The sequence below is a fragment of the Pimephales promelas genome, chromosome 5 (genome assembly GCF_988280905.1).
Source record: "Pimephales promelas chromosome 5, fPimPro1.hap1.1, whole genome shotgun sequence".
Taxonomy (NCBI): Eukaryota; Metazoa; Chordata; class Actinopteri; order Cypriniformes; family Leuciscidae; genus Pimephales; species Pimephales promelas.
The window spans coordinates 43,000,475-43,017,778 of NC_142773.1; the positions used below are offsets into that span (position 1 = coordinate 43,000,475).

Sequence of the window (17,304 nt, forward strand, 5' to 3'; positions counted from 1 at the left end):
GATTTTTAAAAAATGACCCAACATTTTTGGCAAATAACCCAACATAGTGACTCAATATGTGTAACCCAACGGTTGGGTTAAAAACAACAACAGGCTCTTAACCGTATTTAACCCAATAGCCGGGTTATTACTAGAAATAACCCAAAGATAAAAATAAAAAGTACTACTTTTTGGGAAATAACCCAACATATTGACCCAATATGTGTAACCCAACGGTTGGGTTAAAAACAACAGGCTTTTAACCGTATTCAACCCAAAAGCCGGGTTATTACTAGAAATAACCCAAAGATAAAAATAAAAAGTATACTTTTTTGGGAAATAACCCAACATGATGACCCAATATGTGTAACCCAACAGATGGGTTAAAAACAACAGGCTTTCAACCATATTTAACCCAACAGCCGGGTTATTACTAGAAATAACCCAAAGATACAAATAAAAAGTCCTACTTTTTGGGAAATAACCCAACATGATGACCCAATATGTGTAACTCAACAGTTGGGTTAAAAACAACAGGCTTTCAACCATAGTTAACCCAACAGCCGGGTTATTACTAGAAATAACCCAAAGATAAAAATAAAAAGTCCTACTTTTTGGGAAATAACCCAACATGATGACCCAATATGTGTAACTCAACAGTTGGGTTAAAAAACTGAAGAAAGAAAGACATGAACATCCTGGATGACGTGCGGGAAAGTAAATTATCAAGACAGTTTAATCCTTTAAATGTGGAGAAAGAGCATCATGTCTCTCGTAGCTCCGGTTCCTCGTCGTCCTTGCCAGAGATCACAGCGCTCGCTCGCCCCATCTGTGCAGTCCCGTGTCCTGGGACGAGGTCTGGTTTACGAGCGCTCAGAACAGAGAACAGTGTCATTCCTCACAGTGAGTAAAGACCCGCTGTAGTTTGGGTTTGTGATGTTAGCCCACTTTCTTACCCTTCACTGAACAGACAAACACCTTCACGAATCAAGGCCAAGCGTCAGCACCAAGACTTCTGTGTAATCTATGTAATATACATATATAATATATATGATTTCAGTCAGAGCAACCCGTTTTAGCTTTTATTAATTTCCAGGATATGAATTCTTGATATCAACAATTGTATTTTCACTAGTGAAATGTCTCCATAGGCTGCCATTCAAAACCAATTGTTGATATCAAGAATTGATTTCTTACTAGTTGAAATTCCAATTTCACATATAAGAAATACAATTATTACTAGTAAAAACCTTTATTTCTGATATCAAGAATTAAATTGTTACTAGTTGAAATGTCTATTCTTGATGTCCACAATTGAATTGCTACTAGTAATGTTCATTTTTGATATCAATAATTAAATTTTTACTAGTGACAATTTTAATTTCTGATATCATGAATGTGATTGTTACTAGTAAGAAAGCCATTTTAGATATCTGAAATAATATTGATATCAGAAATACATTTTCAGATATCAAAAATAAACATTTTTACTAGAAACAATTACTGTTGATATCAAGAATAGACATTTCAAGTAGTGGCAATTTAATTATTGATATCAGGAATTCACATTTTTAGCAGTAACAATGTAATTATTGAAATAAAAATGATATTTCATCTTCTTGATATCAACAATTTATTTTGAATGGCAGCCTATGGTGACATTTCACTAGTGAAAATACAATTACAGATATCAGCAATTAAATTTTTGATATGAAGAATTCATATCCTGGAAAAGAATAAAAGCTAAAACGGCTTGCCATAGTTTGGAAGGGGGCAAAAAAGTGGAGAAATATATTTTCTTACTCAGTGTTTGTGTCTTGTTTTCCAGTATAAAGTTAAGACAAGATATCCTTTTTCTTTTGGATACATTTAAATTGATCAAAAAGTGACAGTAAAAAATGTATAATGTTACATAAGATTCTATTTCAGAAAAAATGCTGTTCTTTTGAACCTTCTATTCATCCAAGAATCTTGAAAAATTAAACATATGACCTGTTTTCAACATTGTTATGAGTCATAAATGTTTCTTGATCATCAGATCCTCATATTAGAGTGATTTCTGAAGGATCATGTGACTCTGAAGACTGGAGTAATGATGCTGAAAATCACAGGAATAAATTACACTTTACTGTATATTCACATAAAAAACAGACGATTTACATTACAATAATATTTCACTATTTTAACTGTAAAAAAAAACAGATAAATGCAACTTTGGCAACTTTCCCAACATTTTTGGAAAATAACCCAACATAGTGACCCAATATGTGTAAAAAACAAAGTTTTTTTTTATTGTCGGTCTCCATTTATGCGGTGTGCTAATCTAATGTTTCAGGATCAGATCGACTGGAGTTACTGAATGAACGAACGCAGTTCGGATGAGAAATATCTGTGAAACGGCATCAGGAACGTTTAAACCCGTTTGAGAATGAACATGCTCAGACAGTAAAAGCCCGCCACTGACAGCCAGGACTCATTCTGTGCCGGGAAAGGTCACCCAGAGACGCCATTTCCACTTCTGCGAAACCCGAAATACTGTCTCACCCTCTTAATGAGAGCAGACTGAGAACGCATCTGTCTCACCGCAACCAAATCAGCCATGAAGGTTAATGCAACAAAGACCTGGAACATCAGACGTGGAAGAAGCACATAGCATTTCACCATCACCACCAAAACCAAACAGTCCTGTAATGTGTTAACACACACACACACACACACACACACACACACAGCTCTGTTATACTCTAGTGTCATGTTCCTGCAGTCACATTCAGGTCAGATGTGTTGATCTGTAGATGTAACTGAGTTTGTGGACGTACAGCGCCCTCTAGTGGACGACTCTAGAATATTTTACACAGATTTACATCTATACAAAATGTTAAGTTGGCCTTTGTTGAATATTAGACGTCAGTTGTATGTATGATGTTTCTGTTTTTTATGTTTGTGTCGTAACTTGATGTAAAAACGTGTTTATGTGTCGTAACTTTGATGCAAAACGGTGTAAACTCGGCCGCCTATCTTGGCCAGGACACTCGCGTAAAAGAGATCTCAATCTCAGTTTCAGAGTCTTCTTTCCTGGTTAAATAAAGGTTATTATTTTACAGTTTTTTACAGTCCCTACGACACATTCCTCAATACTTAGGTCACTTTTTAAAAGCTCTTCACACAGTTCTCCTAACCAACTTTCAGCTCGGCACAGCAGACCGTATTTAACCCAACAGCCGGGTTATTACTAGAAATAACCCAAATATTTTTTTTTTAAAAATGTCAACATTTTTGGAAAATAACCCAACATAGTGACCCAATATGTGTAACCCAAAGGTTGGGTTAAAAAAAACAACGTTTTTTTTTAACCGTATTTAACCCAACTGCCGGGTTATTACTAGAAATAACCCAAATAAATTTTTTTTAAAAATGTCAACATTTTTGGAAAATAATCCAACATAGTGACCCAATATGTGTAACCCAACGGTTGGGTTAAAAAAACAACGGTTTTTTTTAACCGTATTTAACCCAACTGCCGGGTTATTACTAGAAATAACCCAAATAATTTTTTTTTTAAAAAATTAAAAAATGACAACATTTTTGGAAAATAATACAACATAGTGACCCAATATGTGTAACCCAACGGTTGGGTTAAAAAAACAACGTTTTTTTTTAACCGTATTTAACCCAACTGCCGGGTTATTACTAGAAATAACCCAAATAAATTTTTTTTAAAAAAATTAAAAAATGACAACATTTTTGGAAAATAATACAACATAGTGACCCAATATGTGTAACCCAACGGTTGGGTTAAAAAAACAACGTTTTTTTTTAACCGTATTTAACCCAACTGCCGGGTTATTACTAGAAATAACCAAAATAAATTTTTTTTAAAAAATTAAAAAATGACAACATTTTTGGAAAATAACACAACATAGTGACCCAATATGTGTAACCCAACGGTTGGGTTAAAAAAACAACGTTTTTTTTAACCGTATTTAACCCAACTGCCGGGTTATTACTAGAAATAACCCAAATAAATTTTTTTTTTAAAAATTAAAAAATGACAACATTTTTGGAAAATAATACAACATAGTGACCCAATATGTGTAACCCAACGGTTGGGTTAAAAAAACAACGTTTTTTTTTAAACCGTATTTAACCCAACTGCCGGGTTATTACTAGAAATAACCCAAAGATAAAAAAAAAATGACCCAACATTTTTGGTAAATAACCCAACATAGTGACCCAACATTTTTGAGTAAATGATTACAGAATCTCTATCCCTTTATAGACCTTATGTACCAGAAAAACAAGGGCGCCGCCATCTTTAGAATATTGTCTTTGAACTTCCGTTTTTGCGGTCGCTCTGTATATCTCTATGGCATTACTATTACTATTAGTATATTACCATTAACGAGCGCAGCGCTGAAAAGGGGCGGGGCTACATAAGGTCTATAGCATCACATTTACGCAACTGATGCATTAAAGATGCATTCTACCTATGTTACAGACATACAAACTCCTAAAGTAGCTCGGTGTTGTTTTAGTATCACTGAGACTATTAATATTTTTGAATCAGTTTATATTTTTATACTCAAATTTTTTTTATTTTAGTTGAAGTCCTAATACATTTGCTGGGGTTTTTGTAATTATTATTTTTTAATTAGGTCTATCTATATCAGGTTCGATAAGAGGCCGTTTACACAACAGCATTGTCAACTAAGAACAGAAAACTTTTAATGCGTTTTGGTTGTTCATTTACACGACAACAGCGTTTTGAGGGCCTGAAAACACAAGCTTTTGAAAACGCGTTTCAAAGTGCACGTTCTTGAAAGCGATATTGTAAACTACAAACATGCAAATTTGTGAAACCGGCGACATCATGCGCTTGCATATCACATGTTCAGTCTACAAGAGCACGGTGACATCGCCATCTACTGGCCTGACAGCAGAATACAACGTTTTTTTTTGCAAATCCGTGATGAACGGGATCATTTTGACAACTTTAGCGTCTGTACTCTTTTAGTACATCATTGTACCCTAATTCTCTATATCAGTGTTTCTGAACTCCTGAAACGCCTACATTGTATCTTGAGTTTCTTCCGGGAACGAAAACGTCCTCATTATAATAATTAATGCGCAGAATAAAGGGGCGGGGCCTGGTTGAGTGAGTTAGTAGTGTGTTAAACTGGCCGTTATGGAAAGGGGCGGGACATTTCCCAAACACACTCGAAGCGCTCGACCAATCACAACACACCGCTCCAGCCGACAAATCAGAGCGCAGTGTGCTTTCAGGAGGAGGGGCTTCATAGAGACAGGAAGTAAACAGAGCGTTACTGACAGACTGGGAAGAGAGGAGCCGCAACACTGGAGAATATGAGGAGAATAATCAACATTCAAGCAGGAAAACCTGTTTTTTATAGGTTTTAGTTGTAGTGTTTAGTCTTCAGTGATGAATATTTCAGATGCCGCTGTAATGCAAAGACTCCTGACAGGCTTCATAAATAAATCACATTTCATCCCAGGGAATTATCAGTGTCCTGTAATGGCACGCTTTGTTTTTTCACCCTGCTGCACCTGTGCATGTCTGTCACACGTGTGTGTGTGTGTGTGTGTGTGTGTGTGCGCGTGTCCTACCCGTGGATCGGCGCTCTCATACTCGGACTGCTCTTCCTCGGCTCTCCTGCTCACCTTCACACAGGTAAGCCTAAATTACAGGGGTCAAAGGTGAAGTCCAATGAGTTACTTTAGGAGAAACATTTGCATAATGATTAGAAATGGATTTTCAACGCTGAACTGAATTGATCTGAATAATGACACTATTGTGAGAGCTGTTTTTACTCTGTTTATTACTGTTAAAATGCTTTGAATCAATCTGTATTGTATAAAGAGCTACAGAAATAAAGCTTTATAATAACGTTGTATTAAATCATTTATTTACTGATACATCATTAAAAACAAAAGTTTCATCTGTTAATATTATTTAAACTTACCAGAGCTAACATGAACTAACAATTTTTATATTAATAATGTTAACAAAGATAAATAAACACTAACAGATGTACTGCTCATTGTTGGTTAACTAATAGTGCTACCAGATTTATTAATGTTAATTATAAATAATAAATTGCTCCTTACATGTATAGGATTCTTATACCTACGCTTTTACAGTTGTCTGCAATTTTTTGGATTGTTAAAAAAATATTTTATAGGGATATATAAGCTCACATAGAACAATTTTATTTAATTATAAAATTAAATATTTTAGAGCACAGCTTAATTTACAAAACAGTTTTGTAAATCACATTTTTTTTAAATCTTTAATATTTTGAGATTTTTCACGACGCATAAAGCTCAAATACGGAAATACACTGTTGTATTTATTAACATACAAATGAAATGTATATTTAACCTGTGTTTTATTGAGCTTTATGTAAATCTGCATATAAGTTTGTCCTCATATTTACATTACACTCACATATAGGGCGACACATACACATCCAAACTACATGATTGTTTATATAGATGCCAAAGTATTGTAAACTATATTATTGTCCAGCTCTAATCTGATAAATGTGACTGTACGGCATGAAGATATCAAACATTATCATCACAAATTCCTGTAAAACTGCTTTAAACTGAATTTGTAAACTGTATTTTCTGTGTTATTTCAGTAATTCAACTTAAAAGGTGAAACTAATATATTATATAGACTCATTACATGCAAAGTGATATATTTCAAACCTTTATTTGTTATAATTGTGATGATTATGACAAATATGAAAACCTTTTCACAATATCCTAATTTTGAATTTGGTGTTTTCATCCATAATCATCACAATTATGACAAATGAAGCATCTCAGTTTGCATGTAATGAGTTTATATAATATATTAGTTTCACCTTTTAATTTAAATTACTGAAATAAATGAACTTTTGCACCATATTCTGTTTTTTCGAGTTTCACCTGTAAATATATATAGTGCTTTTCATAATACACTGGTTTAATGTGCAAAATTGTACACAAATTTGAGAATCTGAAGATTTTCTAAATTGGTGTGATTTCACAGGGTCTCTATATTGAAGCACTAAAACGATCAAATATGAGTCTGTGAATCCAGCAATATTTACCACAGCGGTTTGAGATGTTTCATCACACATCAGGAGTTTATGTGCCATCTCTCTCTCTCTCTCTCGCTCTCTCTCTCTCTCTCTCTCTCTCTCTCTCTCTCTCTCTCTCTCTCTCTCTCTCAGGTGAGTTATGGATGAAAGCACCTTCGAGACATTTGAGGAAGAGCTTGGAAAACCAGTGAAAGACGTTCCTCCTCCGAAACCCCTCAGACAAGCGCGCACCGGAAGCAGAGCGGGTACAAATGAGCTCGCATAACCTGAGCCAACGCATTGCAAACAAGCAGAGAAGCGATCATACATGCATGTTTCTGAACTCAAAAAATGAGAATATCGTGCAAAACTTCATTTATTTCACTATTTCAACTTAAAAGGTGAAACTAATATATTATATAGACTCATTACATGCAAAATGAGAGGCTTTATTTGTTATAATTGTGATGATTATGGCTTACAGCTTATGAAAACCCCCAAATGTATAAAGGTTTTCAAAAGTTTCAACTTGAAGTACAGAAATAAATGAACTTTTTCGAGATTCGAGATGTCTTGGGAGCAAAGTGTTCCTTCTAAATTAAGAAAAGGCCATCAACACTATTTGTGGTGTTAAAGTGAACAGTGAGTCTAATAATACAACACAATAACCTTGACACACACGAGAAACACGACACCGTCCAACAGTCCTCTCTAAAGATAGAGCCTATAATGTGACTTGCTCTTCAAAAAACTATTTTACTGTAAAAGTGCACGCACTCTCTTCATGCAAATCGATTTTTACTGTAAAATATAAAGGTAAATGTATTCTTAAAAAAATGTATTAGTATTGTATTTAGAGCCCGACCGATAAAGGATTTTGAAGGTCGATAGCGATACAAATATTTTTGGGTTTTAAAATCCGATATTCCGATATATCGGCCGATATTTTATTTATTTATTTATTTATTTTAAACTGGACATGATAGTCACAAATTTTGTCATGCTTATTTGAGTTATAAGAGAACTGATGGGGATGTTATTAGGGCCCGAGCACTAACAGTGCGAGGTCCCTATTGAAACTGTTAGGATTTTTTTTTTTTTTTTTTTTTTTTTTTCTTTTTTCTGCAAAGTAAGTGCCATTTTCGGGGCCGCAACATGCTCAAAAACTCACCAAATTTGGCACGCATGTCAGGACTGGTGAAAAATTTCGTATTTTGTGGGTTTCGCGGATGGGCGGGGCAAAATGGCACGATAGCGCCACCTAGAAAATTGAAAAAAATTAGCCCCTCGTCCACGTTCAACCTACATGCACGAAATTTGGTGGGGACGTGTATCATATCAAGACGCACAAAAAAGCCTCAAGAACCCATACCCTAAACTCGACAGGATGTCCGCCATTTTGAATTTGGCGGCCATTTTTGGACGATTTACAGACTCCGTACTTTAACGAACTCCTCCTAGGGATTTAGTCGGATGGACTTAAAATTTCTGCTGTGCCTTCTAAAGGCATTGACGATGTAAAGTTGTGCTATCTGCGCGTTTTCGTCGATGGGCGTGTCCGTGGCGTCGAAGATTCGCCATGAAACAGGAAGTTGTAATAACTTGGCTGTAAATGCCCAGACCTGCACGAAATTTTACACATTTGACAAGAGTCCCGCCCTGAACAAATCTACATGCCGACATTCACCCTAAGTCATAGCGCCACCTGCTGGCAACAGGAAGTGACCTTTAACGTAGCAGCCCCCGCCATATGTTTGACCGACATGTACGAAATTTCTGTGGTACATCTAGCATGACCAGACGTACAAAAAAGCCTCAAGAACCCATACCCTAAACTCGACAGGAAGTCCGCCATTTTGAATTTGGCGACCGATTTGGGACGATTTACACACTCCGTACTTTAACGAACTCCTCCTAGGGAATTAGTCGGATCAAATTCACATTTCTGCTGTACCTTCTAAAGGCATTGACGATGTAAAGTTGTGCTATCTGCGTGTTTTCGTCGATGGGCGTGTCCGTGGCGTCGATGATTCGCCATGAAACAGGAAGTTGTAGTAACTTGGCTGTAAATGCCCAGATCTGCACGAAATTTTACACATTTGACAAGAGTCCCGCCCTGAACAAATCTACATGCTGTCATTCACCCACAGTAATAGCGCCACCTGCTGGCAACAGGAAGTGACCTTTAACGAAGCAGCCCCCTGTAGCATGTTTGACCGACATGTACGAAATTTCTGTGGCACATCTACCATGTCCAGACGCACTGAAAAGTCTCTTGGAGCGATGCCCTAAACTCAACAGGAAGTCGGCCATTTCGAATTTTACCGCCATTTTTGGATGATTTACTCATTACGTACTTTAACGAACTCCTCCTAGGGCTTTCGTCGGATTGACTTCACATTTCTGCTGTGCCTTCCAAAGGCATTGACGATGTAAAGTTGTGCTATCTGCGCGTTTTCGTCAATGGGTGTGTGTGTGGCGTCGATGATTCGCCATGAAACAGGAAGTTGTAGTAACTTGGCTGTAAATGCCTAGATCTGCACAAAATTTTACACATTTGACAAGAGTCCCGCCCTGAAAAAATCTACATTCAGAAATTCACCCACAGTCATAGCGCCACCTGCTGGCAACAGGAAGTGGCCTTTAACGAAGCAGCCCCCGTCGCATGTTTGACCGACCTGTATGAAATTTCAGTGGTACATCTACCATGTCCAGCCGCACAGAAAAGTCTCTTGGAGCGATGCCCTAAACTCAACAGGAAGTCGGCCATTTCTAATTTCACCGCCATTTTTGGATGATTTACTCATTACGTACTTTAACTAACTCCTCCTAGGGAGTTAGTCGGATCGACTTCAAATTTCTGCTGTGCCTTCTAAAGGCATTGACGATGAAAAGTTGTGCTATCTGCGTGTTTTCCTCAATGGGCGTGTCCGTGGCATCGATGATTCGCCATGAAACAGGAAGTTGTAGTAACTTGGCTGTAAATGCCCAGATCTGCACCAAATTGTACACATTTGACAAGAGTCCCGCCCTGAACAAATCTACATGCCGACATTCACCCAGTCATAGCGCCACCTGCTGGCAACAGGAAGTGACCTTTAATGAAGCAGCGTAGCAAATTTACAGCCGCACCGGCTGAGCTGCAAAATATGCGACGCGGCCGCCTCACACCCCGACGCGCTACAGGTGCGAGGGCCCGCCCATCGCTGCTTGCAGCTTTAATTTTAATTGTTATTCAAGCAATGAGCAACTCAACGAGTGTTGCCAACAGGAACGGTGTAGAGCGCCCTCTGGTGGACAAACTATACAACTCCAACACTCATGACATGGTTCAAGCGTGTTTCGTCCGTTTTTATTTATTTTTGAAATATTCATTTATCGGCCATTATAACTGCCGATACCGATAGTTTGGAAAATGCCTAATATCGGCCGATAATATCGGCTGATAATAATCTAATTGTATTGAACAATAAAATCACCTGCATTGTTTGTTAAAGAGGACCTATTTTCTATTATGAACTAAAAACTGATTTATTTTTAATGTGTTTCGGTCGTTTGTTTACGCGACGGCAGACGGCAAACTTTTGAAAACGGGTTTCAAAGTGCACGTTTTTGAAAGCGATATCGTTATCGTCTCCGTCTAAACTACAAAACAACGATGACATCATGCGCATCACATGTTCAGTCTACAAGAGCACGGTGACATCGCCATCTACTGGCCTGACAGCAGAATACAGCGTTTTTTTGCAAATCCGTGATGAACGAGATCATTTTGACAACTTTAGCGTCTGTACACTTTTAGTACATCATTGTCGTTTTAAACGTACCCTAATTCTCTATATCAGTGTTTCTGAAATCCTGAAACGCCTCCATTGTAGTCTTGAGTCTCAATATTCCTCATTATAATAATTAATGCGGAGAATAAAGGGGCGGGGCCTGGTTGAGTTAGTTAGTAGTGTGTTAAACTGGCGGTTATGGAAAGGGGCGGGGCATTTCCCAAACACACTCTCGACCAATCACAACACACTGATCCAGCCGACCAATCAGAGCACAGTGTGCTTTCAATCACTTGTTTTTCTCTTTTTCATCAAACCGCAGTTTTTGCATGTTCCCGCAGTTTCATTGCATAAAAATCCTGCATATTCCATCACATTTTTTAAGAAATCGGGCCGCATAATCACAAAAAAGGACTGAATAATCAACATTCAGGTAGGAAAAGCTGTTCTAGTAGAGCCTGAAACACAATCACGACTTCATAGAAGAGTGTATTAGGTCCTCTTTAAATGTATTAATGTCTCACTGAGCATTTTATATGTGTGCAATGTATTTCCTCTACAGTAAGATAGTCATGTCAGTGTGATCTGTTGTTGTTTACAGAGATGTACGCTCAGAGGAGGCTGCGAGAGGTGAGTCTGATATCACATGACAGCTGGAGATCACGCTCACACACTCATCTGAACATGACCTTTAACAGTTACATTAATAACCCTTCTGTGTCCTACAGGAGGCTCCGATCGTCCAGCAAGTCCCGAAGATGATTCCTCGGGAACATCCGCTCTCTGGCGCCAGTACGTCGCCCGATCACCGGACACACATTTACTCTCGGCTTCTATGGTGTTTAGTTCTAGTCCATCAAGTTCTAGTTCACGACTATGAAAATTACGTTTTGGTAATAAAAAATAATTTAACAATAGTACTGTTCGATTTGTGCGGAAGAGGATTAGGGCCAAGCAATAATAAAAGAATAAATCCATCTTGAGATTTAAGTCATTATAATGCGAAATTAAACTCGTTAAATTTTGAGAAAAAAAACTCGAAATACAATCTTGAGAATCAAGTCATTAAATTTCGAGAATAGAGTCGTGTTTATTCTCACGATTATTTCGACTTTCTTGTTTGAAATTTAACACGTTTTTTTTTCTCATTGAAACATAACAAAGTTTATCAGAGGAACGTAAATATTTTGCGAGCGAAGGCAGTTTCTCGGTGGACGGAATAGTTTTGCAAGAAAAGCATTGAAAAATAGTTTATCTGGGGAACGTAAATATTTAGCGAGCGAACCCAAAGTTTCTGGTGGAAGGGGACGAATAGTTTTGCGAAAAAAATCATTTAAATATAACGCAAAGTTTATCGGGGGATGGAATAGTTTTGCAGAAAATTCATTTAAATATAACGAAAAGTTTACCGGGGGACGGAATAGTTCTGCGAAAAAATAATTTGAATGCAAAGTTTATCAGGGGAACCTAAATATTTTGTGAGTGAACACAAAAGTTTCTCAAGAAGTGGAATAGTTTTGCGGGGAAAAACATTGAAATATAACAAAGTTTATTAGGAGAACGTAAATATTTTGCGAGCGAAGGCAGTTTCTCGGTGGACGGAATAGTTTTGCAAGAAAAGCATTGAAATATAGTTTACCTGCAGAACTGAAAATATTTTGCGAGCGAACCCAAAGTTTTTCGAGGAAGGGGACAAATAGTTTTGCGAAAAAATAATTTAAACGCACAGTTTATCAGGGGAACGTAAATATTTTGTGAAAATATTTTGTAAGCAAACCCAAAGTTTCTCGAGGAAGGGGACGAATAGTTTTGCGAAAAAATCATTTAAATATAACGCAAAATTTATTGGGGGACGGAATAGTTTTGCAAGAAAAGCATAGGAACATAACGCAAAGTTTACCTGGGAAACGTAAAAATTTGGGGAAAATATTTTGCGAGCGAACGCAAAGTTTCTCGAGGGCGGGGACGAATAGTTTTTTGCGGAAAAATCATTTAAATATAACGCAAAGTTTATCAGGGGATGGAATAGTTTTGCAGAAAATTAATTTAAATATAACGAAAAGTTTATCGGGGGACGGAATAGTTCTGCGAAAAAATAATTTGAATGCAAAGTTTATCAGGGGAACCTAAATATTTTGTGAGTGAACACAAAAGTTTCTCAAGAAGTGGAATTGTTTCGCAGGGAAAAACATTGAAATATAACAAAGTTTATTAGGAGAAAGTAAATATTTTGCGAGCGAAGGCAGTTTCTTGGTGGACGGAATAGTTTTGCAAGAAAAGCATTGAAATATAGTTTATCTGGGGAACGTAAATATTTTGGGAAAATATTTTGCGAGCGAACCCAAAGTTTCTCGTGGAAGGGGACAAATAGTTTTGCGAAAAAATCATTTAAATATAACGCAAAGTTTATCGGGGGATGGAATAGTTTTGCGGAAAAATCATTTAATATAACGAAAAGTTTATCGGGGGACGGAATAGTTCTGCGAAAAAATAACTTTAATGCAAAGTTTATCAGGGGAACCTAAATATTTTGTGAGTGAACACAAAAGTTTCTCAGGAAGTGGAATAGTTTTGCGGGGAAAAACATTGAAATATAACAAAGTTTATTAGGAGAACGTAAATATTTTGCGAGCGAAGGCAGTTTCTTGGTGGACGGAATAGTTTTGCAAGAAAAGCATTGAAATATAGTTTACCTGCAGAACTGAAAATATTTTGCGAGCGAACCCAAAGTTTTTCGAGGAAGGGGACGAATATTTTTGCGAAAAAATAATTTAAACGCAGTTTATCAGGGGAATGTAAATATTTTGGGAAAATATTTTGCGAGCGAACCCAATGTTTCTCGAGGAGGGGGACAAATAGTTTTGCGAAAAAATAATTTAAATATAAAGCAATGTTTATTGGGGAAGGAATAGTTTAGCAAGAAAACCATAGAAATATAACGCAAAGTTTACCTGGGAAACGTAAAAATTTGGGGAAAATATTTTGCGAGCGAACGCAAAGTTTCTCAAGGATGGGGACGAATAGTTTTTTTGCTGAAAAATCATTTAAATATAACGCAAAGTTTATCGAGGGACGCAAAGCTTATCACGGAATAGTTTTGCGAAAAAATAAGTATTGAAATATAATCCAAAGTTTAACGATGGAACGTAGAAATTTTGCGATTGTATGCAAAAGTTTCTCAGGAAATGGAATAGTTTTGCGGGGAAAACATTGAAATATAACAAAGTTTATCAGGGGAACGTTTTTTTGTGTTTTGCGAGGGAAAGCAGAAATTTAATTTTTCCTTCAGTTCTGTAAAATTAGCATGTTACTAGTTATGTACTTTAATTAGGTTTAGATTACAGGTGAAACTCGAAAAATGAGAATATCCTGCAAAAGTTCATTTATTTATCAACTTAAAAGGTTAAACTAATACAATTATATAGACTCATTACATGCAAAGTGAGATATTTCAAGCCTTTTTTGTTATAATTGTGATGATTATGGCTTACAGATATGAAAACCTTTTCACAATATCCTAATTTTGAATTTGGGATTTTCATAACCTATAAGCCATAATCATCAAAATTAGAACAAATAAAGGCTTGAAATATCTCACTTTGCATGTAATGAGTCTATATAATACGTTAGTTTAACTTTTTAAGTTAAATGAACTTCACCTGTAAAATGTACCTATATCTGTGTATGTTGATGTCTCTGTTGTTCTGTTCAGCGTCGTTACGCAAAGCTCTGTCCATCCAGAACCTGGCCCAGATCGAGACGCCGTGGGAAGGAGTGACGCTGAACAGGTGTTTGATCGTGGCCATAGCCATCCTCCTGCTGACCTCCGGGTTACAGAAAATACACGGCAAGTGAACTCATGTGTGACCTTGGACCGCAACACCAGCCACAAGTCGCACGGGTGTATGTGTGGAAATAGCCAACAACACATGTATGGGTCAAAATTATCAATTTTTCTTTTATGGCGAAAATCAGTAGGACATTAAGTAATGAGCATGTTTCATAAAGATATTTTGTAAATTTCCCACCGTAAATATATCAAATATTTTATTTTTGTGCAGAATCACGAATATAAATGGACAACTTTAAAGTCGATTTTCTCATGTTTTTTTTTTTTGGTTCCAGATTTTCAAATAGTTGTCCTAACAAAAGCTTATTTTATTCAGCTTTCAGATGACGTAAATCTCAGTTATCAAAAGTTGACCCCCCATGTGACTGGTTTTGTAGCCCAGGGACACACATTTGGTAAATTTCTTATTCATAAAACAAAAATAAATAATTATAAACCTTGTCTGAAGGTCTTTATGGCTGGTTTTCATTCATATCGAGTCTCTCCAACACGGCAAGTGTAGGTTACTAATCATGTCAACAACAACAAAAATGTATACTAATATCAACCACAGCTCCAAATAATCTCACCTGGGGCTCAAATCTCTTCTGGAAACATTAAATCTGATGTTCGGAAGATGATTGACAGGTGTTTCTCCTCTCCAGAGGCAGTCAGAGGCCGGAAGGAGGAAGAGCTCACGCCACTACATGAGAGACAAAATCTGATTAAAAGAGGGAAAATTACACCACATGAGGTAAGAACAAAAAACCACAAGGCATACAAAGGTATAAAGATGCAGGCTTGGATCATAACGTTTCTTATAATGTGTTGTTTTCTGTGTAAAGTAGCAACGGGCGCTTTCGAAACACATACGAATGAACGAATCTGTTGTTTTGAATCAAGCCTGAATCGAACACGCAGAGTCGCGCTAACGATTCATGACGTCATACTGTTATCGAAACATTTCAAAATCACGATGACAATTCGTTTGAATCAATCTAATGAATTTTAACACTTATGAATCTATAATAGCCTACAAAAAGGAGAATAATTGCTTCCGATTTAACTAATTTTGCCAAACCCTGCCTAGGATTACAAATTAATAAAACATTATTTCATATTTGTAAGTTAGATGAAAACATTTGCAATTTGTTTGTAAAATCTCATTATTTATATATGTTTGGACTGGGTTTCCATTGCGTTTACAGTGTTTTACATCGGCCTGTGGTGTTTTACAACATTCGCAACAGGGAATAATTTTATGAAGGAACCGTTGGATTCATAACTTCATAACAAAGAGCCATAACTGTTAAAAGTTATTCACTTTTTTCTTTTGTTTCTTTTTTTTAATGTTTCATGTTTCGTTTTGGGTTTTTTTTTTTTTGGCCTTGCGTCTCTGGAATACTTGATTCTGATTGGTCAACCGCACTACATTGAATATATCAACCAGCACTACATTCATGTGTCCCCGTATCACTCCGCAGCCTCGCGCCTTTTTATTTCTTTCATACAACTAGCGCCATCTTGAGTCTCAATTTATTATTAATATATAGTAAAAATGATCTCAGAACATTGTTAATATTACCGTAATATTATTTCATTGTTTGTCTCGTCGTACATTGTAATGGACTATTTTGCTAGCTAGCTAGCTAGCTAGCTAGCTAGCTAGATAGATAGATAGATAGATAGATAGATAGATAGATAGATAGATAGATAGATAGATAGATAGATAGATAGATAGATAGATAGATAGATAGATAGATAGATAGATAGATAGATAGATAGATAGATAGATAGATAGATAGATAGATAGATAGATAGATAGAAAGATAGATGTCACAGAACAGTATCTATGTGTATTAATAATTCACCTCTGGATTGATCTTCTAAGCCGGACTCTTCCCTATGGCACATGTTGATCTGGTGGTTTGATGATGATGACGAAGGCTCTGGCAGATCCAAGAGAGCGAATCGTGAGAGAGTTTCCAGGAGCCTGAGACACCGGGCCCTTCCAGACCCCCGGCTCCTGAAGACGAGAGCGGCGCGGTTCCCGGAGCGGAGAGCGAGAGGACGGGGAGAAGACGAGAGTAAGGAGAGGCCGACGAGACGGATAGAAAAACAGATGAAAGTCAAGAAGAAGGGAGAGGAAGAAAAGCAGGAGATGAAGAAACTGAAGAAACCTGCGAAAGTGTCAAAGCCGTGATGTAACGATGCCAGAAAACGTGCAAAAAAATCTATCTTTTAGTAAAGCTCTTTTGATTATAGGTTTACTTCAGCAAAACATCATCAGCTCAAAGTGTCTGTAATGTGTATAAATGTCACTGGTAGTCACTGTATGAAGAATATTTGGGTGTAATATGTAATATTCACTTGAAGAAAAAAAATCTACTCTGTTTTTCTGAATTAACGAGTTAATTTTTCATGAGAATTTTTATTTTTTTGCTGTTTTTCTGAATTAACGAGTTAATTTTTCATGAGAATTTTTTTTTTTGTTGCTGTTTTTCTGAATTAATGAGTTAATTTTTCATGAGAAAAAGTTTTTGCTCTGTTTTTCTGAATTAACGAGTTAATTTTTCATGGAATTTTTTTTTTTTTTGCTCCGTTTTTCTGAATTAACTCGTTAATTTTTTTT

The 17,304-nt window shown here is 36.6% G+C and overlaps 1 protein-coding gene across 1 annotated transcript; it reads left to right on the top strand.

Moving 5' to 3' along the window:
• The first annotated feature begins 5,581 nt into the window (after window positions 1-5,581).
• Window positions 5,582-17,055, top strand: LOC120471362 (uncharacterized). Its single transcript, XM_039661174.2, has 7 exons — window positions 5,582-5,668; window positions 7,221-7,333; window positions 11,445-11,473; window positions 11,572-11,635; window positions 14,556-14,690; window positions 15,338-15,426; window positions 16,564-17,055. Exons 2-7 carry the CDS (start codon window positions 7,228-7,230, stop codon window positions 16,873-16,875), a joined length of 735 nt encoding a protein of 244 aa, XP_039517108.2. The 5' UTR covers window positions 5,582-5,668; window positions 7,221-7,227; the 3' UTR covers window positions 16,876-17,055.
• The last annotated feature ends 249 nt before the right edge of the window (window positions 17,056-17,304 follow it).

Bases quoted from the DNA above. Each gene is read 5' to 3' on its own strand.
- LOC120471362 (XM_039661174.2), top strand. From the start codon at position 7,228: ATGGATGAAAGCACCTTCGAGACATTTGAGGAAGAGCTTGGAAAACCA. The intron at 7,334-11,444 runs GTACAAATGAGC...TGTTGTTTACAG, and splicing joins GCGCACCGGAAGCAGAGCGG to AGATGTACGCTCAGAGGAGG. The intron at 11,474-11,571 runs GTGAGTCTGATA...TGTGTCCTACAG, and splicing joins CTCAGAGGAGGCTGCGAGAG to GAGGCTCCGATCGTCCAGCA.